A 22,684-nucleotide genomic window follows, 5' to 3' on the forward strand; every position below is an offset into this window, starting at 1 on the left:
ACCTATATATAGAAAGCAATATTTTTTAAATATTGCCAAAATATTACTCAATGTTTAAAATCAAGTCTGTCCAACTCAAAATGAATAGTGCAGATTGACAAAACTAAGCAATATGATACATGGAGTATTGCAACCACACTAACGTCTATGGAATGCTTACAAGGTTTCAAGTATAGGGCTCAGCACCTTTTGTGTACTATCACTTAACAATTAAAGCTATTCTGTGCAACTGCTGTTATGAAACCTCATTCTGCAGATGAGGAAACTGAGACTGTAAGACTGCGTAATTTGCTAGCAATTGTCTGGCCAGGACATACACCATAGTTCAATAGTATGTTGGTACAGTACACCAGCTACCAGAGAAAAGAAAGAAGGGGGATGGTGGAGGAGGGTGAAGAACAAAAGGGAAATAAAGCATAGAAATAGAAAGGGGGGAAAAAAGCCCTGATTTGTAGTATTTGCCAATGTTTGTGGTGTAAATAGTCTTACCATATTTGATATCAAGCTACTAATAGTTTAACAACTGGCTCACAAAATTCCCGAATATTTAATAATTGGATTTTACACACTTGCACACCACTATCAAGTCCATCCCAGGCCACATCCATGATTTACTGCCAACTTTGGAAGATGAGATTTCAGCTCAGGGAACAGAACTGGCTTGGGAACAGCACGCTGAGTTGCTATCCCAGGCCAGTCAGCCATGGTTATGCTCCTACCTCAGACCTGGTACAGATCACAGAGAGTGGAGTAGAGGAAAAAGAGGAAGAAGGACACACTGTCTCTCCTTCCTCAAGCTGACTTGCCTTCACCAGAGGGTGTAACGTGGGTCCCTGCCAGCCTGACATTCCCTGGCAAAAATAGTAAAACCAGACCACACAGACGTTCTCTGGGTCAGATAAAAAAAAATGAGGAACTTTTGTGATAATATGAACAATAAAAATTTATTTTAAAAAAAAAGTTAGCCTTGAGACCAAAGGTCTGAAATCTTCCTTTAGATCCTTAATTTCCATAATACTTCTTTTGAAGATGTAAGGAAGTATCTTCTACAACATGGGAACTAGGGTTGGGCCTATTTTTTAACCGAGAATGGGATATTCTAGCCTAATTTTAATCCAATTAAAATGCCTTTAGGCTCTTGGCTTAGTTTTTCTATTAATACCTGAGGATTAAGTCTCCTGATAACTTGCTTCCACTAGAGCAGTGGTTCTCAACCTTTCTAATGCCGCGACCCTTTAATACAGGTCCTCATGTTGTGGTGAACCCCAACCTTAAAATTATTTTCATTGCTACTTCATAACTGTAATTTGGCTACTGTTAATAAATCATAATGTAAATATCTGTGTTTTCCGATGGTCTTAGGCGACCCTGCTAGCAGTTCTCAATCTGTGGGTCAAAAACATGAGGAACTGTATTAAAGGGTCATGGGATTAGAAAGGTTGAGAACCACTGCACTGAAGGATCCTGAGAAGGAACTGGCCTGGTATTCAGTCACCCACAGGACACTGATTATGTGCAAGCATTTGCTAAGTGCTGGGTCTAGGGGGGAAAAAGGAATCGCCCAAGGTCTTAGAGACGAGTGAAGGAGACAGTCAAGCAAACATAGTTAAATTATATTCATTCACTCATTCAACAAATATTTATCAAGTGCCTATGAGACACCAGGCATTTTGCCAGACATGGGGATACCACAGTGAGCAAGACATTGATTTATACTCTCATGGAGCTGACAGCCCCGATGTAAAGGGAGACATTAATTAAATAATGAAAAGAATGAATGTGTAATTAAAAACTGAAGTCAGAGCTCTGAGGAAATGTTAAATGGTCTTATGATTTGGCAAATGATCTAAGACTTGGAGAAAATGTAGGAGTTAACAGGGTGGGTGGTGGGGTAGAGAGAAGATGAAGAGGAACAGTGCTCTAGAGAGAGAGAGAGAGAGAGAGAGAGAGAGAGAGAGAAGAGCATGGGTAAGGGCTAGGGGGCAGAGTTGGGGGGGGGGCAGTGAATTCAAGGGAATGAAAGGCTAGTTTAGAGAGCGAGCGTGGTGGGAGGTGAAGCCGGGGAGGAAGCCAGTGCTGGCTCTCACAGAGCCCTCCAGGCCTTCAAATCCCACTAACGAGTTTACACAGGGACTCTGTATGGCCTTTGCACCCAGTGCTATAGGAGAGTAAATACAGTGTGGCTATGGAAGCATAAGGGAATCCACTCATCTACACTAGTATGTGTGGTGTGGAGGGAGAGTAGGGAGGTTAGACTGGGGGACGTGTCAGGCAGGCTTTCTGGAGAAGAGCATATCGGAGATAAATTTTTGAAGGGTGAGTATGACTTAGCCAGGCCATGGGTGAAGGGTGGAGGAAGGAAGAGAGAAAGAATGCTGCTGGTGTGAGGCTGTGGGGGGGGACTAGAAGAAAAACAGGTCAGTAAGAGAAAAGGCAACAGGGTTAGGCAAGGAGCAGATGATGAAAGCCTCCTACGTCATGATGGGGTCTGGGTTTTATACGTACCCTGACGGTGGCCGGGAACCCACGGACACAGTCAGAGATCGTTAGCAGGAGACGGATGGTCAGATTCCTGTGTTAAAAGGCCACGGGCAGCAGGGTCCAAGGGGATTGAAAGGGAGCCGTGTTGGAGAAGGGGACCACTGCTGCCTAACTAACCAGGTGAGAGAAGGTGCTACGTCTGAACGAAAGCAGCCACAGTGGGACTGAGGAGGAGGATTTTAGGAGACACCAAAAAGGTACAATTGAAAGGGTTTTGCCAATAGGAGGAGTGTGAGTGATTTCTACTCCATCCAAAGAATAGTCTGAACAAAATGGATTCTTCTATTTGTGTTGAGTCTTGCCTTATGACCTGATACATGACCAATTTTTACAAATGCTCCAGTGGCCTTGGGAAGAATGGTGTTCATTGATTTTGAGGTGCCGAGTTCTCTCATATCCAGTCAATTGAGCTTGTTGTGTATTTCAATTTTCTATATCCTTAATAATTTTTTTGTCTGCTCTATTATTTATGAGAGAAATATATTAAAATCTCCCACCACCATTGTGAATTTGTCAACTTCTCCTTATGTATTTGACAATTTTTGTTTATATATGTTCAGGCTCTGTCATTATTCCACAAGTTTAGACTTTTTATATCTTTCTGTTGATTGTTCTACCTATCTCTATGCAATGATGCCTTTTACCCTTAATCATTCTTTTGGCCTTTGACTTACTTTGATTATTCTTTTGGCCTTAGACCTACTTTATATGATATTACTATAGCCATACCAACTTTTAATTTTGTTGACATTTGGTATCTACTTTTCATCTGTTTGTTTTTAACTTTACTGTATCTTTGTGTCTTAAATATGTCTCCTGAAATCAGTGAGGATAAATTTTTTAAAAATCCAATAGCTAGTAAATTTAGCCCATTTACATTTATTGTGATCATAATACATTTGGATTTATTTCTACCACCAAATCTTGAGCAATTTTTCTATTTCTTTCTTTTCCTGAATTCTTTTGAGTAAGTACAGTTCTATTTATTTTGTTTAGTTTCCCTTATCCTTGCCAGTTGCTGGTTAGAATTAATGAATTCTATTTCTTTTCTTTTAGTAATTACCTTTAACATTTTATATTACCTTTAATATTTAATATTAGCTCACATTCTGAGTTAATAAGATCTAGGTTAATTAATATCTAAACGGAATAGTTAAATTATGAGGTGATGCCATTCACAGAGATAGGGAGGGAAGACTTAAAGTGTACTTGGAACCAAAGGTGAGGCCTGTTTTACATATGCTGGATTTGCAGACACTTCCAATTACCTCCTTAACAGATGCCTGTGCATCCACCTTCAGTGGCTTTATACACTTTGCAAAATATCTCCCTTCATGGGTATTCTGCACTGTGTAAGCAGTGACAGGGGATAAAAGCAAAAATAAAAAATCGGCGTTTGCTTTCCCTTGATTCTTAGAATTAGGAGTATTCTCTTCCAGCTTAGTGGCCATGGTCAAAATGAGCACAAATGTCTTGTTCAAATAGCAGGCTTCACAAATGTCACTTCAATAACCATGGATAAACTGAGGACTGAGCCTGAATTGGTGACCTGGATTCTGCCACACATAACACTGCTTTCCCTTTGCCTCCTTCTTTTCTCTGCTATCTCGGTGGCTTAAATGATTAGTGGAGAAGGGCTTAGCTAATTTCTGCCAAATATGAGAGGGACTGAAAAAATTAGTTTCATACCAATTCAAAAACTACTTTAAATTAAGCATTCAATCAGAACTGACCTAAATCAACCACATCAAGCCTTGACTGATTCAACATAATCATATCTCCTACCGGTCAGGTCATAGTTCTATTCTTTCCAAGTCCTGTCATGGCTATTGAGCACAGGCAGGGTGGGGACTGTTACAGGACACATCCTGGAAGGAATGAATGACTCGCCCAGGTTCCCAGAGCCGATTAGTGCATTGAAGGGGCTGTACGGGGTTGCTCACTGTACTACATTGAAAAGTGACTGTGTATTCCTGGGTAAGGGTATACACTTAGCATTCTGTTCGTGTGTCAGAGTTCACACTCTCCCCCAGAAGCTACAGCTGGCAAAATATGTCAGCCTTTAACATGGATGTTCCAAAAGACTTGGTGTTCTCTTCACTTTGGTGTCACTAATAAGTCAGGAAAATCTCTGGGTTTTCCCAAAATCTCACCAGTGCCCCAAATTTCAAAGGGCTAGGCTTAGCACACAACAATGGCAATGAAGTCCACTTGATCTTTGACATCACACACACACACACACACACACACACACACACACGCGCGCGCGCGCACACACACACACACACGCACACACACACACACACATACACACAGAGGACAGAGAGGGAGAGAGAGAGAAAGAGAGAGAGAACTCCTTCCCCTGACAGCCAACAAAAAGATAGTAATGACAAGAAGCAGAGCTTATAAATTTCTCTTATGCTTAATGCCTGATTTCATGTAGTCAATGGATTCATTTATTAGAGCAATTTGTGTAAATCCCCAAGGGCTTGCTAAGGCTGCTGCCTAATGGTTTTATCACCTCATAGACTTCCTTTATTCCTATCCTCTAACAAATACTGGATTGGCAAGGAACCATGGACCAAACACTGCTTAAAATATTAGTAAACTGTAATAAGGCAAAAATAAAAAATAAAAATGAGGGCTTTTCGTGTCTCTGGGGTTTCCTTCAGCAACAAAGGGATTTCTTTTTTTTTAAGTGTCAGCTGGTTCATCAATACTGCTTCCACAGTCTTATCAATTTCAGGTTGACTCAAGGTTTATTTTCAGGAGTCAGTAGGTCCCCCTCAGGTTTCCAGATATGGATCTGCACTGAGAGGGGTGATGGGAGCAATCTGAAGTCAGTACAACCACCCCATTACCGACCCTCCTCCTGGAGGAGCAGGCAGAATCTCAGCCTTGCATAACCGCAGGCTGCCCTGTAATCAGGAAGGAGGGGTGCCTGTTGCCTGCTGGTCCCTGCAGAGGTTGTTTAGCTGGAGAGAGCCCCGCAGTGACGAAGTCCAGGCAGGGGAGCATTAGTACATGGCCAGAGGTGGTGCCTCCAGCTTCAGTCTGCCTTCTGTGTATCTGTTCGCCTTCATCCCAATGGGATGGAAGCAAGAATGCAAATAGAGCCAAATCCAAACCCATCACTTAGAAAATGACCTAATGGAGACTCTCCAGGGGTGCTGGATCTAGAAGGGCGGCCTCCTTAACATGCACAATCAGGGGCACATGGGACTTCCATTTGAGAAAACCCAGGTGCAACAAGAAACAAAAGTCTGCCCACTGAAGACGGACGTTACAAGTGGCTATTTGTACAGTTAAATGGCAATACTAGTGTATAATTATTATCTCCTGCAATAAATTGAGGACATAACTTGGTAAGTGCTTGGGGGGAAAATGGATGAAACAAAGAATATTAATGATCTCTTAGTTGTATTTGAAGGAAGGGGCATCTTGTAATTATTCTATGCTAACGGGGAGGTGATGGGTGAAGAGGGCCATGTTGGAAGAACTGAAGTGCGTTATAACAGAAGGGATCCAGAAGCAAGTGGAGTGAGAGGGAGATGAAGAAGCTGGGTGGGAAACGAGCAGAGAGAGAGAGACTGGGAGAGAGAGAGAGAGAGAGAGAGAGAGAGAGAGAGAGAGAGAGAGAGAGAGAGAAGGGGGGGAGGGAGGGAGGGGAGGGAGAAAATAGAGGTGGACACAGAGACACAGAGGTTTGTGGATGAAAGCAAAGGGTCTGGAAGAAAGAATGAGGGTTTGAGAAAGAAACACAATGTGCTGTGCAAGGTGAAATCAATGTAAACAGAATTATGTTTCTATTTGTTACTGAACCATGTGAAAGGGCTGGACAGAGCTTTACCATGTGTGAAGAGCATATTTGGGATGCTCTGACTTTAAATAGATCGTTATATGGTATATGCAAAATCCTCTTTGGAGGGTTTGTGGAGGGACATCAAACTACTACCTGAAAGTCGGGGGAGTGTGACTGGCCCATGTGGCTGCAGATAACAAGAGATGTACCAGAAGCACTAAAATGCCTAGGGCAGAGAAAACAAATGGACACTTCCAAAATGATTCCTAATTCCAAAGTCACCAGGACAAATTATCCAAATTGTTGCCTCCATTTGCAGAGGAATTAATTTCTGTGGAATAGCTCCATGAGACGGTTCCAGGGATGAGTGGATGGATGAATGGATGGATGAATGGATGGTGAGTATGAAGAATGCAGGGGGCTGGCTGGCTTTCTGTGACACCTTAACACCTAGTGATGTGTGTTCTACTGGGGAATGAGAGACACTGGGAGTCCCACTGCAAGGTTGGCATGGGGGCAGAAGCCGAGGCTGTTGGTGATGGTGATAACCAATGTCTGGGTCACAAATAAGTAATTTTTGCCTGAAACCACAGATAGCACCACACCTTATATACCACGCTTTCCTACATACACATACCTATGATAAAGTTTAAATTGGACACAGTAAGAGACTAACAACAATAATGAATAATAATATAGAACAATTATACCAATATCCTGTAGTGGAAGTTAGGTGAATGGCCATAATGTAAGGGTGACTTGAACACAAACACTATGATACCACAACAATCGATCTGACAACCAAGACGGCCACTAAGAGACAACAGGTGCATGTGTATCCAGCATGAATATGCTGGACAAAGGGAGATTCATGTCCTAGGAGGCATAGATCAGGACATGTGAGATTTCATCAGGCTACTCTGAGCTCTGCACAATTTAAAACGTAGGAATTGTTTATTCCTGAAATTTTTCATTTAATATCTTTAGACCACAGTTGATCATGGGTAACTGAAGCCACAGAGAGGGAACCCGTGGAGGGGGCGGGATGACTATAACACTGCAGTATCAGTGAGGTCGCTGAACCTTTTCCTGGTGAGTAAGGGCACGTTAGGGCTTTGTTTCAAGAACCCCGTCTGGAGGCTCAGAGACACCACTTACCAGTTGACTTTGGACAGACCACTGAGCATCTCTACGCTTTGGCTACATTTTATTTACAAAATGGGGGTAATATTAGTGTCTGTTTCAAAGAGTGGTGGTGAGGACTGTATGAATCAGCTTTGTAGCCCGGAATACAATGATAATGATGATGATCATTATTATAAGGCCAATGTGTACGAACAACATCTACTCACACTTACGAAGGTTCCATATCAGGGTCCTGGTCTCTTCGCCTCTGCCTGTACAGTCCTTGAGTCACCCGCACGTCATTCTCCTAAATGGCGGGGACAAGAAGATGCTTTAAAATTCTAGTGTCTATTGGCTTTGCTTTCTAATCCTTAGAGGCATAACTGACACATTTTTAATACTAATATAGTATAAATTTGTATATAGTGGGCACGGAGGACATTAGAGGACTATAATATGCACTATGGTGGTTTCTGTGTCATAATAAGTATGTCTCATTAGTCAGTAATTAGGATGAAGATGGCCTTTGCACAAGGACACCTTCTCTGTGTGTCATGAGGGTGTGTGGAGAGCTGTGGGAGCCGGCAACAACTGGTAGAGCCTTCATAACCATCTGTCTCAAAAAACTTCCCTTGGCACAGTGTTTGCTCTTTAAAAAACCCAGGTAACACCCCCACATGCTGCTCCCCAGTTCCTGTTCTGTTCCCACCGGCAAACGCAGAATTTTCCTGGACACATTAACCCTCGGCTGTCACCATTGTGGGAGGCCGCCACGCACGTCCTGCAGGTCCCGAGCCTGGGCTCTCTGCTATCTCTGCACCTGGGCCTGTGGTGCCCAGTCAAAGCCGTGGGAGGAGAGAGGGCAAAACCTCAGCGCCGGCCTCTCGGCCTTTGTGGGTTCCAGCCAGACCCCGGGTGTTATTTTAGTGCAACGTCGGTATTTAATTTGAGGATGTGTGTGGATCAGAAGGTGGGACCAACACATTATTTTCTTTTCCCTTGGCCAAATGATTAAATTTAAAGTTCTAAAAAGCACACAGCTGGACCCAAAGCCGTGTCCAATTGGAAATGAGGAATGGCCAGACAATCCCTCCCCTGCCAGGACTGTCCTTCCTTCACCGCCGGCCACCGCACAGGCCCATTCCTGTGGGCATCACCTGTGGTTCCCAGCCGACCAGAACCCTGCACTCCAGGCTCTCTTACCCTGCTTGTACTTGCACCTTTGCTGGAAGAACGTTCTACAGGTTTGTTCAATTTCTTACAGTCCTGAGAGCACCCTCACCGGCCGCCGCTGAGCCATGGCTGAGGGGGAAGTCACCACGTTCACGGCCCTGACCGAGAGGTTCAATCTGCCTCTGGAGAACTACAAGAAGCCCAAGCTCCTCTACTGCAGCAACGGGGGCCACTTCCTGCGGATCCTCCCGGACGGCACCGTGGACGGGACAAGGGACAGGAGTGACCAGCACAGTAAGCACCCGTGCATCCTTTTTGGAGGCCCTCCCCTTTCTGGTGTCTTCCTTAGTCGAGGGTGGGGGAAGGGAGGGCATCTAAACATTGGTACCTTCATCTCCAGGCATGACACTCTCAAAGGCAATGGCCACGGAAATGAGGGGAGGGTCTGGGTATGGAAACTCGAGTTGTGAGGGCCACAGCCTGCCTACAGGAAGCTCTCTGTTGACCTACACAGCTGCCTCGGGATCAGATGTGGCAGCCAGTGTTCAGATGTTCAGATTTCTGTAAGTGGTGAGAGGTCTGTTCTTCCAGGCTGGTCAGGGTCCTGTTTGCTCCATGCGGGGAAGGGTGGGTAAACCTCGCACAAAGACATGGGCTCAGGTTCAAGTTTACTGACTCTCCGGGTTACCTTTCCACTGGGACCGGTGTGCGAAATCCTGGTTTGAATCGTAGCTTGCACATCATAAATTATGCAGCTTCCGCTCTGCATATCGTGCAGACGTGGCTGTGGTAATGGGAGGGGTAAAGCCATTCTCCAGACCTTATAGAAACTAGAGAGCTGGAGAGATTCGAGCCAAAAGCAGAGCATCTCTTCCGGGCTTTCCTGCCAGCCCAGCAGACGGTATTGATAAATGGAGTTATAACTTCGGAGAAAAGAATCTTCTGGACTGCCTAGGAATAAAAATGTCTTCCTTCTGCTTTAGTACTTGAGGTATTGGTGTGTGTTGATATTAGGTGTTCGGGTCCTCTGTGATGTAACCAGGAATTCCCTGAGTTACCACAGAGGCATTAGATGCTGCAGAGAAGGCAGAAGGCAGATCTGGTACCTGCAAAGAGGGTCACATGGGCCAAACTTGTCACGAGTCAGGAGAAGGAGAGCATGGATGAAATTAGGAGACACAGAATATAGCACAGGTAGAGAGTAGTGTTCCACAGGATGGCTTTCACATGTCCTATGCACTGAAAGGTTGCTGGTTAGATTTCTGGTCAAGGCACGTGCTGGAGTTGTTCAATCCCCAGCAGCAGGGCGTGCAGGAGGCAGCTGACTGATGTTTCTCATATTCTTTCTCTCCCTCCCTCCCTCTCTAAAAACCAATTAAAAATCTTTAAAAGGAAAAAAAAAGTGGAATGTGTCAATGTGATGGTTTATATATCAGATAGTCTTCATTATTCATGGAATATGCCCCATGCAGCAGGATCTAAGTACAAATGACCACTGCACTGTGCTCCCTCTCTACCCTCAGATGCACAGGCAGTGGGGAGGGGAGCCGATGGGCGTTTATGAACCGATTGGCATTGTACCTTCCCTCCCAGCCACCTTGAGGTGAGGAGCAGGAAGGCTGAGGGTGGGGCTTGCAGCTGCAGAGTTATAATAGATGTATCGGGTCTTGTTTTTGATGGCTTGTCTTCAAATGGGCCTTCTGAATGCCTGATCCTCAGTGAAACATAGGCACCAAAGTGAGGCGAAAACAATTCTATTTAGTATGCCAACCATACAGAAGCAACATTTACTGACAATAAATCGACTTAGACTGGAGTCTGTTGTGTAAGGCAAGTCACACAACTTGTATGATCTGCCCCACTCAACATATGGGAAATGAGCTTTAATTTCTCTAAAATTTTAAGCATTCCTAATAAGTTTTACCAGTTTTCTGAACCAATGGAAATGCTTTCTGGTGGTCGGACTCTCGGGGGAAAGATAACCTTGATAAAGCAGTCCTCTGGGTTAAGCTGGCTGTTTCGGGACACCCTGAATTCTGGGGTAACAAGAGGTGACAATGACAATTTCCACGCACTGGAATTTCTGTGCAAATGGCATAGGTCTTCATTGTTGTCATTACATCATCCACATAGAGACTGCACTCTGAGCGGGTAATACTGGACTTCTGAATAGTGCTGAGTCACCTTACCCAAGATGCCAGGGCCCTTGGATATAGCATAAGGGAGCCTTAGGATGTGTATGTGGAGGTCTGTATACAAGTAATGCTGGGTTATAACTATTTGGCGAGTGAACATGGGCAAAGTACTTGACCTTTCTGCCTCAGTCTTCTCATTTATAAAATAATATTTCTTGCCTCACAGGTTTCCTGAAAGGACTAAATGAGATAATATGGTGAAAGTTCTGGGCACAGTCCCTTGGCTGAGAGTAAGCACATGTTAGCCAATATTGCTATTATTATCATCATTGAGATTTACATATATTCGACCCAGCATATGGAAATCCAGTATAATACTTAGGGCCTTCCCTTGTTTTTATTTCTCTTCAAACATACTGCCTTCCAGGAAGGCCAGGGGGTCTAATTTCAGGTTTTGCTTCAATGCCTTTCTGGCAACATGAAGAGTTGGTGTGTTGGCCTATTTCCTGATTCTAGGACTAAGAACAAAGGTCAAGGAGGACGGATATCAGAGTCGGTGGGGTGAGTGGTTCTGTACCTATTAGTGCGGGGAGAACTGGGTAATCTACACACACTTGGCAGGGCAAGGGGCTGCGATTAAGAGTCAGAAAGCTGAGTTCGCATTTCTGCGTTGCCCCTTAACTGGAGCAGCACCAGGCAGTTACCATTCTCTCCTTTTGCATCAAGTGCTCTGCAAAGGCAGCTTTGAGCCCCCAGCCCCATGACCCTTCCAAACATCCCCTCCCATGTGGAACTTTAGATATCTTTGGCGTTTCCAGCTGTCTGACCTTGTGGAACATATTGAGACTCAGTTTCCCCACCTACAGAATGGGAATCATAGCACTGCCATGTGTACTTGATAAGGCTTAAAACTCATGAGGTCCAGCGGCCCAGAGGACATCCTGGCTTGAATGCACCCGCTGAATGTGGTTACGTCGCCCTCTTCTGCCCAGTGGCAGTACTGCCACAACCCTTGTGAATCTCAAGGATTATTATTCAGAAACATAATTAACCTGGACAAGCATGGAGTGGATGATCCCTGACGAACTGATTAGCACAGTCTAGTGAGGGGATGATTAATATTCCTTGGTCATTAGTTTGAGCACGATTAGAGATTGTGGTCATAAGTAGAGTCACATTCTAAGACTTCCTGCAGGAAGAATGATTTCTAAAAGCCAATCAAATATTTAAATAAATATACATAAATCATGCACGATAGATTATAATAATAATCTACTTCGTATGCCTGCCAGCTCTCCAATGTAAATAATAATAATAATAATAATAATAACTCCTTTCACAGCTTCTCTTTGTCCCCAACCAGCAGATCTGCCTTGGGCAAAATTGGGAAGTTTTCAAAATTGGTCTTCTACCTCCAGGAGAATAAGTCCCCAAGTACTCACACATGGAGTGGCATGACCCCACAAGGGATGCTTGTGCACAGGCCTTTGTAATGCAGCCCTGAGTGGAATGTCTCCACTAGTGGGGATCTCGGGCCTGCAGAGAAGATGTTTTGGTTTGCCCCGTTATAACTCCTCATGTTACATGGTGGGCAGTACCACTATGGGCTGTGAGCACTTCTTCCATTACCACTTTCCAAATGCCAGGAAATGCAGAGAGCAAGAGCTGCCCACTGTGAGAAGGGGCATGGGTGCTGGTTGTCAGAAAATTCATGTTGACTTCCAGGACTTCCCTTTGGGAGACGAGTAAATGGAGATGTCACCACAAGAGGGAGAATCCTGGAAGAGGAGCAGGTGCAGGGAAAGACATTTGAGGAGTGCCTTGTGCACCAGGCAGCTCTCCTTAAGAGTTGTAATTCCACATTTAACTGTGTGGCTACTTAATGGTTTTCTTCCCCTTGTGGATGAGGACTTAGAGTCCAACAATACAATTTTAGTGGCTAGCACATTGCCTGACAGTTGATAAAATGTCCAATAAACATTCATTTGATTAGTGAATGAACTGCATTGGTGGTAGATAGGTCCAAATTCCAATATCTATATATATAAAAGGCTAATATGCTAAATGTCCCTCCTATCATCTGAACAGTTGCTGTGATGTGCACGAACCACCAGGGGGCAGATGCTCAATGCAGGAGCTGCCATGCATGCACTGGCTGGCACTACAGACCTGGCACTGACTAACCAACACTTGGCTTCCCCCAAGTGGGACACAGGCCCCACCATCACCCCAGAGTGACACCCCACCAAATATCAACCAATGCTGCCATGACCCCATGGCACAAAATGCAGCCCACAGCCCAGCCCAACCCAGAAATGGGTGCTGTGGGCTCTGGGTAATGACAACACGTAGCAATGCCCATCTTACTCTCCCTAGCGACTCCTTGGAGTTTCTTCAACCCAGGAACACAACTTGCTTTATAGCCAGGTGGAAACATTTTACAATTTAACCAAATGTCTGTGAAAAGTTTGAGAAGTAAGAAATGGTGGACCTTGAAAATGACTTAAGGTTTTCTCAGTGCACAGAATATAGTCAAACACTGCTGCAGTTACGTATTTTACCCTTTTTTCTTCCTGCATGATCTATAATAATAATCTGCTTCGTATTGATATTTACTGCTATGTTGCTGACAATTACCTGAAAGAGAAGTTGGGGTGCTTCACTGGGCTAAAAAAAGTTTAGCTATATCAGAAAGCAGGTCTAATTAAGCAAGTTTGTTCTATATATATAAAAGGCTAAGTTGACTTGCACATGCACAATACATATAAAGCGCTCACTGGTGCCAATTGCACACATGTGTTTCCATCTGTCATTGTTGATCGTGAATTTGGTTGGCACTTCTATTACAGAGGAAGGGCGAATAGCAATATTAAAACATTTCTTCTAATTAATTTCCTTTCAATGTGCATGAATTTGTGCACCGGGCCACTAATCTGTATGTGTTTGTGTGTGTGTGTGTGTGTGTGTGTGTGTGTATAGCTCCTATGCCAAGTGTCTCCTCGGAAGCTTGACCAGAAAACTGGGAGTTTGATCACTCGCTATGGCATGTGCTGACCACCAGGGGGCAGTGCAGAATGAAGGAAGGCCCTGGCCAGCAGCTGGAAGGCCCTGATTGGCCCTGATGGCCAGCCAGGTCTAGGAACCCTACCCATGCACAAATTTTGTGCACCAGGTCTCTAATATTATATAAATGCCAATTGAGCACCTGGAAGGGCCAGGCTCTGCACTAGATTCTTCCATTTCTGCCTAGCTACAAGCCCATGAGGTTACAAATTATCATCATTCAGTGAACACAGAGTTAACAGGGTCTATGACCAGCAAGTAACTGGGAAAGCTCCACACACAGAATCCTCAGCTTCTTTATGAATAACGCTCTCTCCATATGCTACTGCTGCCCCAACATCAACACCATGGCACTGGTTTTCCCCCACAAACATATTAAATAAACATACTGAATTCACACAACCTGTCATATCGGTCAGATGGATGTAGGCACAGGTCCCATCACCACTTACTAGTTCCATGTCGCCTTGAGGATGTCATCTCCTCTCCATGTTCCTCAGTTTCCTTATTTTAAAAACAAGGATGACAAAATCACCAGCAAAACTAAAAGACAACCCACTGAATGGGAGAATATATTCACTAATATTATATTTGATAAGGGTAGATATCCAAAATATATAAGAAACTCATATAACTCTCAATAACAAATAATAAGCAATATGGTTAAAAAAAAAAAATGGGCAGAGGACACCAATAGACATTCCTCCAAAGAAGACATGTAAATGGCCAACAGACATATGAAAAGATGCTCAATGTCACTAAACACCAGAGAAATGCAAATTAAAACCACAATGAGGTGTCATTTCACACCAGTGAGAATGGCTATAATCAAAAAGTCAACAAATAACATGCATTAGCGAGGATGTAAAGAAAAGGGAACCCTTTGCACCGTTGGTGGTGTAAATTGGTGCAGCCACTATGGAAGAGTATTGAGGTTCCTCAAAAAACTAACAATAGATATACCATATGACCCAGCAATTCCACTTCCAGATTTTTATCCAGAGGAAAACAAAAGCACTAATTAAAAAAAGATCATCTACCTATGGAGGCAACCTAGGTGCCCATAGACAGATGAATGGATAAAGATATAGTACATACATGCAATGGGATATTACATAGCAATAAAAAAGAATGAAACCTTGCCATTTGTGACAACATAGATGGATCTAGAAAATATCATGCTAAGTGAAATAAGTCAGACAAGGAAAGGTAAATACTGTATGGTTTACTTATATGTGGACTCAACAACAACAACAACAAAAACAAGTGAACAAACAAAACAAAAACAGACTCATTGAAAAAGAGAGGAAAGAGATGGTTATCAGAAAAGAGGGGGATGGCAGGATGGGTGAAAAAGGTAAAGGGGAATATAATCAATACTATTGTGATACGCTTATACGGTGCCAGATGATCACTAGAATTAGAGGTGATCACATTGTAAGGTCTGAAAATGTCACATCGCTATATTGTACACCTCAAAATAATATAACTAATGTAATATTGTATAGGAATTATACTTAAATTAACAAAATTAAATTTTAAAATAAAAAGGATGACAAGGTACCCATCTCATAAGAAAGTAGGAGTTTTAAGTGTAATAATGTTTGTAAAAGTGTTTAACACACCACCGGGCACAATATCCATCCTCCTTGCCCTCATCCCAAAGGACCCCTGGCCTTCCTCCTCTCACCATCTGATGGTTGCAGACTGTTAAGTGAAGTAACTGCTATGCTTGCTCGCTCTCTTCCTCTCGGTGTCTCTGAGACTGTCTAGGTTTGGCACTCCCAAGGCCTGGCATGTGGGTCTCATGTGCCAAGCACTGGCCCAGCAAGCCCTGCCCGGGTACCCTGCCCCACAGAGCAAGCATCTCCGTGGAAGCAGGGAAAGCTCTGTGTCTGATTCCACTCCTCATCCTAGAGTTTCCTGTCTGGCAATGGAGACCATGGCTTCGCCCTGGATGGGATTCCTAACGGGAACGCTAACTGGAGATCATAAGCTCACGAAGCCACTGCTTCTGCCTGCAGCCTGCACCCCTCGCCTCCCAAGCACTGCAGAGGCTGGTGGGGAGCAGGCTTACCGGCACCGCTCACCACACAGATGGAAATGTTCTGAGCGAAGTGTGTGCCAATCAAATATTTATAAATCAAACCACATCCTAAAGGCACTAGGGTAGTTGGCAGGGCCAAAGAATGCTACTTTACGACGCAGCCCTTTCCAGAGGGCAGACTCCCTCTCTCCGGTGAAGTCCGCCCGCCCCTCCTTTCCAGGCAGCCAGACTTCCTTCCTCGGGTTTGCCGGGACCGCCACCTACCTACCGGGAAAGGCACTCTGCTCCCCACCAGATCCGGCTGGAAATCAAGATAGCTTTTCATGGGACCAGCGTGGACACAGCCCACCCTCCTGCCAGGCAGGGAGCTCTCCCAGTGGGTTCTCACCTTGGTCGGTGTGATGCCAGAAGGCTCCCTGCCCCTCCTCCCCGTGCACCCCTTATCAGGTTATGCAGGAAGGACTTTTCTAGATAAACTTTTTTTTTTTTTTCTAATATCGCACAATCCATGGACTGTAACAAAATTTTCCAGGCACCTCTTTCAGACCCGAAAGGGGAAGCAGACGCCTTGACACGCTCTAAGAAAAGTCTTTTTCAGATCTATATGTATTCCAAACCACTGGAATTTTTTTTCCATCAACTCCATTTTTTTTTTCTTTCTTTCTTCTTCTTCACCATCTTTCTCTAATGTTTTGCGGAGCCCGGCTTGTGGCCACGCTTTAATTATAAATGCCACTGACATAAAACAACCTCACAGAGCTCCGAAGGAGGCTGACCTCACTTTGGGTAAACACGGCAAAGGACAGGAAGTCTCGACCCAGAATAAACCAGGCACATAATCTCTTCTGGCCTCTGGCTGGAGAGCTGGAATGGAAAGCGGGCTCAGAGGCCACGGAGCTACAGAAGCAGCACTTCCCTCGGCGCGTTTGTCTCACTGAACGCGCCAGCGGTGACCTCGTTTTTTAAAATGTCTAGAACGGAGCAGGAAGATGGGTGAGGGTGGCCTGGGGCTGAGATACCAGGTGCAGGGTCCCAAAAGCTCACTTCTGTAGGCGCTGAAAGGCTCCTCACACCTTTCCCTTTCTGTCCTTGGAAAGTAGGAGTCACATATCTCCCTGCAAATAAACCACCCGAAGACCTGATGGGAGGCTCTGGGGAGTGGAAGAGAAAACCAGAGAGACAGGCCCATGGTTGCTCAGAAGAAAAGATAGAATACCTCCTTAGGGGCCTGCATAGCCATTCAAAGGCTCAGCTCCCCTTTATGTAGGTTCCTCTAATCAGTGGTCGGCAAACTCATTAGTCAACAGAGCCAACTATCAACAGTACAACGATTGAAATTTCTTTTGAGAGCCAAATTTTTTAAACTTAAACTTCTTCTAATGCCACGTCTTCAAAATAGACGCTCCCAGGCCGTAGTATTTTGTGGAAGAGCCACACTCAAGGGGCCAGAGAGCTGTATGTGGCTCTCGAGCCACAGTTTGCCGACCACGGCTCTCTAAGTAAAGAACCAGGAAGCGGTCCCAACGATGCGCAGGGGACAGGGAGGAGCACGATCCACAAGGCGATCTTGCACATTTCAGTAAACTGACATTTACTTTTGACAAACAGGTCATTCCCACACCTGCACACCCTAGTAAGGGAGCAGGTCTCTGGATTCTATTGACAATACGGTCACAAATACACCAAGCAAACATCGCTAGCCCTCTTACAGCACATTGTTCCAATGCTTTGTAAATTAGGTTCCTTTAAGAAATCTATGTCTACCGCAAGAGTACCTTTTCAAATAGTGCTTTGCATTTTTCCAGCTAGGTCAAAAGTTGCAGTCCCCAGTTCAGAACTGGGGAACAATAAGGAGCCCATGGACTCAGTGACATACCATTTTTCAAATAGTACTCGCCCCTTCGGGCTTGGGGTGCTTTAGAGCCACTGACCTTCCTGCGCACAGATAGCAAGCCCTAGCTTTGCCGAGGGAATAAAGAAAGGCTGTTCTTCCCTGCTCTGGTGCTAACCTGGTGGAAGGTGCTGAAAAGGAAACTGAACAGGAAAGGTGTGGCTTCAGTGGTCCCTCACCCCTGTCCTGTCTCACCAGCCTTCCTGGGCCCCTGCCTGCCTGCAGAAGACTTACCTTTATGGATTCCTATGTTTAGAACTAGATGGTCCCGGTGGTCAAGCCTGAGCTGAGTGCTAGAGCATCACAGAGGTTATCAGGAGCAAGAAATGGAAGTCTTGGCCAGCGCTCAGTGTTTACCCACTGACTACGAACTGGCTGTGTTCATCATCCCCCCAACAGTACAAAGGAGAATTCTACCAACACCAGCAGCCCAGTCACCCAGGGTTAACCAGCGTTACCCCGCTGGCTGTTCTTGCCTCAGAATTGTGTTTTTAAAGAAATGAAGAGCTAGGCCCTGGCTGGTTTTGCTCAGTGGCTAGAACTTCGGCCCAAGGACTGAAGGGTCTTGGGTTCGATCCTGGTCAAGAGCACATCCCTCGGTTGCAGGCTCATTCCCTGGCCTCTGTCCAGGCACATGCAGGAGGCAACCAAGTGATGTGTTTCTCTCATATCGATGTTTCTCTCTCTGTCTCTTCCCCTCCCTTCCACTCTCTACAAAAAAAATCAATGGAAAAATATCCTTGGGTGTGAATTAACAAACAAAAGAAACGAAGAGTTAGGATGAAGGGGAAGTTCCCTCTACTCCCCTCCCCAGTCTTATCCTTCTCATCCTTCCCAGAGCTGCTGCTGTATGAACTTGGTCTGTACTGGGGCACGTTCTTCTATTTTACTCCCTATATATTCCTGAGCTATGCACATTGTTTTGTATTTTTCATAAAATTTAATTTAAGGATTTTAAAAAATATTTTTAGGGGACTCTTTCCCCCTCCCCACGTGGGAGTCTGTACTTGTTCTTTAATAAATTTCTACCTTTGCTATAAAAAAAATTATTAATTTTTAGAGAGAGAGGATGCAAGAGGGAAAAAGAGGGAAAATATTAATTTGAGAGCAAAACATCAATCAGCTGCGTCCTGCAAGCCCCCTACCAGGGACTGAACCACAACCTGGGCATGTACCTTAACTGGAAATTGAACTGGAAACCTTTTGGTGCATGGGACAATGCCCAACCAATTGATTCACACTAGCCAGGGCTAAATATTTTGTAATTTGCTCTTTTCACTATATATTATTTTCTGCTTTGCCAACCGCATCCACCCTCCTTCCCCCCCCCCCACCCCCACCCCGCCGCCAGCCTGGCCTGATCGGCCCCAATTGGTGCTGGCTGGACCCCACCTGTGCACGAATTTGTGCACAGAGCCTCTAATATATATTTATTTTAGAAAAGGGGAGAGTTTTTGTTGTAGTTGCTATATTTTTGTTTGCTTTTAGATAAAAAAAAACAAACAAACAAAAAAAAAAACACAAGTGTGCTTTTTTTCTTTTCTTTTCTTTCTCTTTTTTTGCTATTGTGTTGCTTTATCATTCATAGGTCATCTGTACCCCTAACTGGGCATCAGCTCCTGAGGCAGGGCTATTGTCCGGCATTGAGCTCAGTCCCCAGCACACCACACAAGGTTAATGAGCACGTGTTAACTGAATGGCTTTCCCCTTGGCTCCAAGAGGGAGGAGCTCCAGTTGGCTACAGCCAGGCTGTGTGGCCAGCTCCTCCCTCTTTCTGAGCCCCTTTCTCATGCTCTCTCCTTTCCACTCTTCCTTGCAGGAGGATGTAGGCTTGGAAAACTGGAATGAAGTCACACTAGGGAGCTGGACACCTAGTCGGTTACACGAGCAGCTCGGGCTGGGTGTTACTCCTTCCTGCCAGCCCTGCTTGCAGAAGGATATATGTTCAGGAAACTTAGCCAGAAAGAAATTCAGTGAAAATGAGCTATGAAACTTGGATATCCTGGAGAAATAATATTTACAGAGGAAACTCTTGAGACGAACTCTCACCAGTGTAACAACCCTGGGGCTGGGGCTCAGGGCTGAGAACTGGCTCGTGTGCCAAGCGGCGCTGGCTCGTGCTCTGTGAGGCCTTCACACAGCCAGAAGGGGACTCCACAGACGGCAAAGTCACCTCGCTCACCCCGCAGCAAGATGAATGGGAACTATTTAAGGCAGAGAACAGAAACGAACTAGGAAATCGAGAGCCTTGTAAAAATCTTCCTAGGTGACAACAATGTGTCAGTGCAGGTCCATCAGTCATGACAAATGCACCGCTCTGGTGGGGAATGTTGACCGTGGTGGAGGCTATGCATTTGCGGGGCAGGGAGTATATGGGAAATCTCTGTACCGTCCGCTCGATTTTGCTGTGAACCTAACACTGCTCTGAAAGATAAAGTCTATTTTAAGAAAATATCTTCTTTGATTGCCTCAAAGGATTTGCCCCTTGGGGTTTCTGTTGCACCTTTGATGTGTTCAATTAAATACCGACAAATGGAGATGCTCGATGGAAAAAAAGTCCCAGGGACTAACGTCACTCGTGTGCTATGGCTACAAGAAGGTCATGGATGACCACCACCATCTTGCACATGTCTGACCCTGAACACAAGGGAGTCTATTTGGGGAGTGAGTACAGCTTCATTTGGACAAATGTTTTATGAAAGGGAGGATAAAGCAGGATGCTTGGAGTGCTTAGACCTGGGTCATGGTTTTACCCCTGATTATAAGTATCACAATGGATAAATCATGCTGTCACCAAGCGTTAAGTCTTCTCACCTGTAGGACAGAGCAGTGCCACCTTCCTCCGGGGGAGGCTGTGAGGAGCGATGAAGTCACCTAAGCACAGAGAAAACGACAGTTAGTCATGGGCACTTCCCATGCCCTGGATCACCTCATCCTCATAACCCCATGAAGCAGGTTCTATCATTATAGATAAGGAAACAGAGGTAAATACCATGCCCCGGGATCACACAGCTAACACCACAGCCGAGCCAGAATTTAAACCCATGCAGTTTGATTATGGAGCCTACACTCTAATTTGACACTATCTATACCAAGATAGAAACTTGGATGCTCGCTGCCTGGCACCTTACAGCTGCAATAAATGGTTATCCCCCTCTTTTGTTCTCTCTTAAATATACAGGATTATGCTGAGAAATTGATAGCAAGCTCTCTGAAAACCATAAATGAAACCTTGGGGGATGTACTTAAATATTTTACTTATTTATTTATTTATTTAATATATACAATATTTTATTGATTTTTTACAGAGAGGAAGGGAGAGGGATAGAGAGCTAGAAACATCGACGAGAGAGAAACATCGACCAGCTGCCTGCTGCACAACCCCTACTGGGGATGTGCCCGCAACCAAGGGGAATCGAATCTGGGACCTTTCAGTCCACAGACCGACACTCTATCCACTGAGCCAAACCGGTTTTGGCTTAAATGCTTTATTGAGATTAAACTCACATACCATACAATTCACCCATTTAATGTGAACAATTCAGTTGTGTGTGTGTGTGGTTTTTTTTTTACATTCAGAGTATTCAACCATCTCCACAATCAATTTGAGAACATTTTTGTAACTTCAGAAAGAAGCCTTTTACCTCCTAACTATAATTCTCCCTTCTCTCTCCCCACTCCCCTCCCCAGTCCCTGGCTACCACTATCTACTTCCTATCTCTATGGGTTTCCCTATTCTGGACATCTCATTCACATGGACTCACAAAATCTGTGGTCCTTTGTGAATGTTTTCTTTCACTTAGCATGTTTTCAAGGGTCATCCACATTGTGGCATACATCAGTACTTTGTTCCTTTTTATTGCCAATAATATCCTATTGTTTACAGTATTGCTATCAATATTTACTTGTTTCGTAGACTGTTAGAGCTAGAAAAACCGTAGAGACTGAATCCATATTCCTCTCATTTTACGGGTAAGGAGACTGTGGCCTAGAGGTTAAATAGCTTGGCCAAGGTCACACAGAGGGTGGGTGGTAAAAGCCTTGAGCCTCACAACTCTCAAGTCTCATCTTACTTCACTCTACAAGGTGTTGTTGGAAACATAATTCAAAGCTCACAGCTTATTGGTGATGGACCAGCAGAGTCATCTCTGCAAATATTAGCAAAATATTATTCATTCAACAAATATATACTGTCTGTCCCCTGAGGGCACGGCACTGCCGGAGGTGCTAGAGACCTAGTTGGGAACGGGACAGACAAGAGCCCTGCCCTTTCTCCACACAAGATGTCTGCACATTCTCCTGGGGAGGTAGAAATAAATGAGTAACCCTCCAAGTAATTTTTAAAAATTGTATTTTGTATGAAGTGACATGAAAAAAAAAAAAACAACAACAAGGGGCAGAAAAAGATGATGATGTGGGGACCAAGTTGACAGTGGCAGGAATAGTGAGGTTGGGGCTGGGAAGGGTATCATGGAGTGTCATAGGGTATTTGGGTGGGAAAGCCCTCTCTGAGGAGAGGGTGTTAGGCTGAGGCCTGGGAGAGGAGAAGGACCAACTTTATGAGTATTAGGGCGCAGAAGGTGGCAGAGGGTAGAGCACTGCAGAGACCCTGAAGGGGCAAGGAGCGGGGTGTGTTGAAGGAGTTGATGGATGAAGCGAGAGGTGTGATCTGAACCTAGAACAGGGAGGGCCCAGGTCACAGTGGAGACCCTTCGGCCTGTTCTCTCAGAGCTAACTGAAGTGAGGAGGGCCTGAGGGAAAGAAAGCCGGTGGCTTCCATTTTCCTTCCTATGAATTAGATAAACTACATTACAAGAGGCTCTGTAGCAAAGACTTCCAGAGACAAGGAACTTGCATCTTCAATACGGTAATGTAACTACTAGGTATCCCCCTTGAAGTGGAAACAG

General features: G+C 44.7%; 1 protein-coding gene and 1 long non-coding RNA gene across 13 annotated transcripts in view; one reads left to right on the forward strand and one right to left on the reverse strand.

Annotated features, from left to right (window-relative positions):
- The window catches only part of FGF1 (fibroblast growth factor 1), an 89,673-nt gene that overhangs the window by 56,528 nt on the left and 10,461 nt on the right, over positions 1-22,684 (forward strand). For 7 of the 10 annotated variants that reach the window (XM_084885021.1, XM_084885029.1, XM_084885025.1 and 4 more), the window contains one exon: positions 8,733-8,935. In XM_084885021.1, coding sequence (XP_084741147.1) covers positions 8,767-8,935 — 169 coding nt within the window. In that variant the 5' untranslated portion in view covers positions 8,733-8,766. The other 3 variants (XM_084885024.1, XM_084885027.1, XM_084885030.1) reach the window with 3 other exon arrangements.
- The window catches only part of LOC311623180, a 285,875-nt gene that overhangs the window by 44,419 nt on the left and 218,772 nt on the right, over positions 1-22,684 (reverse strand). For all 3 annotated transcript variants that reach the window (XR_014795108.1, XR_014795109.1, XR_014795110.1), the window contains exons 4-5: positions 20,592-20,651; positions 7,696-7,775 (exon numbers count right to left, since the gene is read on the reverse strand). This is a non-coding gene — a long non-coding RNA (uncharacterized lncRNA). The remainder of the gene's footprint in view (positions 1-7,695; positions 7,776-20,591; positions 20,652-22,684) is intronic.

This window comes from Pipistrellus hanaki (genome assembly GCF_964339955.1).
Source record: "Pipistrellus hanaki genome assembly, chromosome: 5".
Lineage (NCBI taxonomy): Eukaryota > Metazoa > Chordata > Mammalia > Chiroptera > Vespertilionidae > Pipistrellus > Pipistrellus hanaki.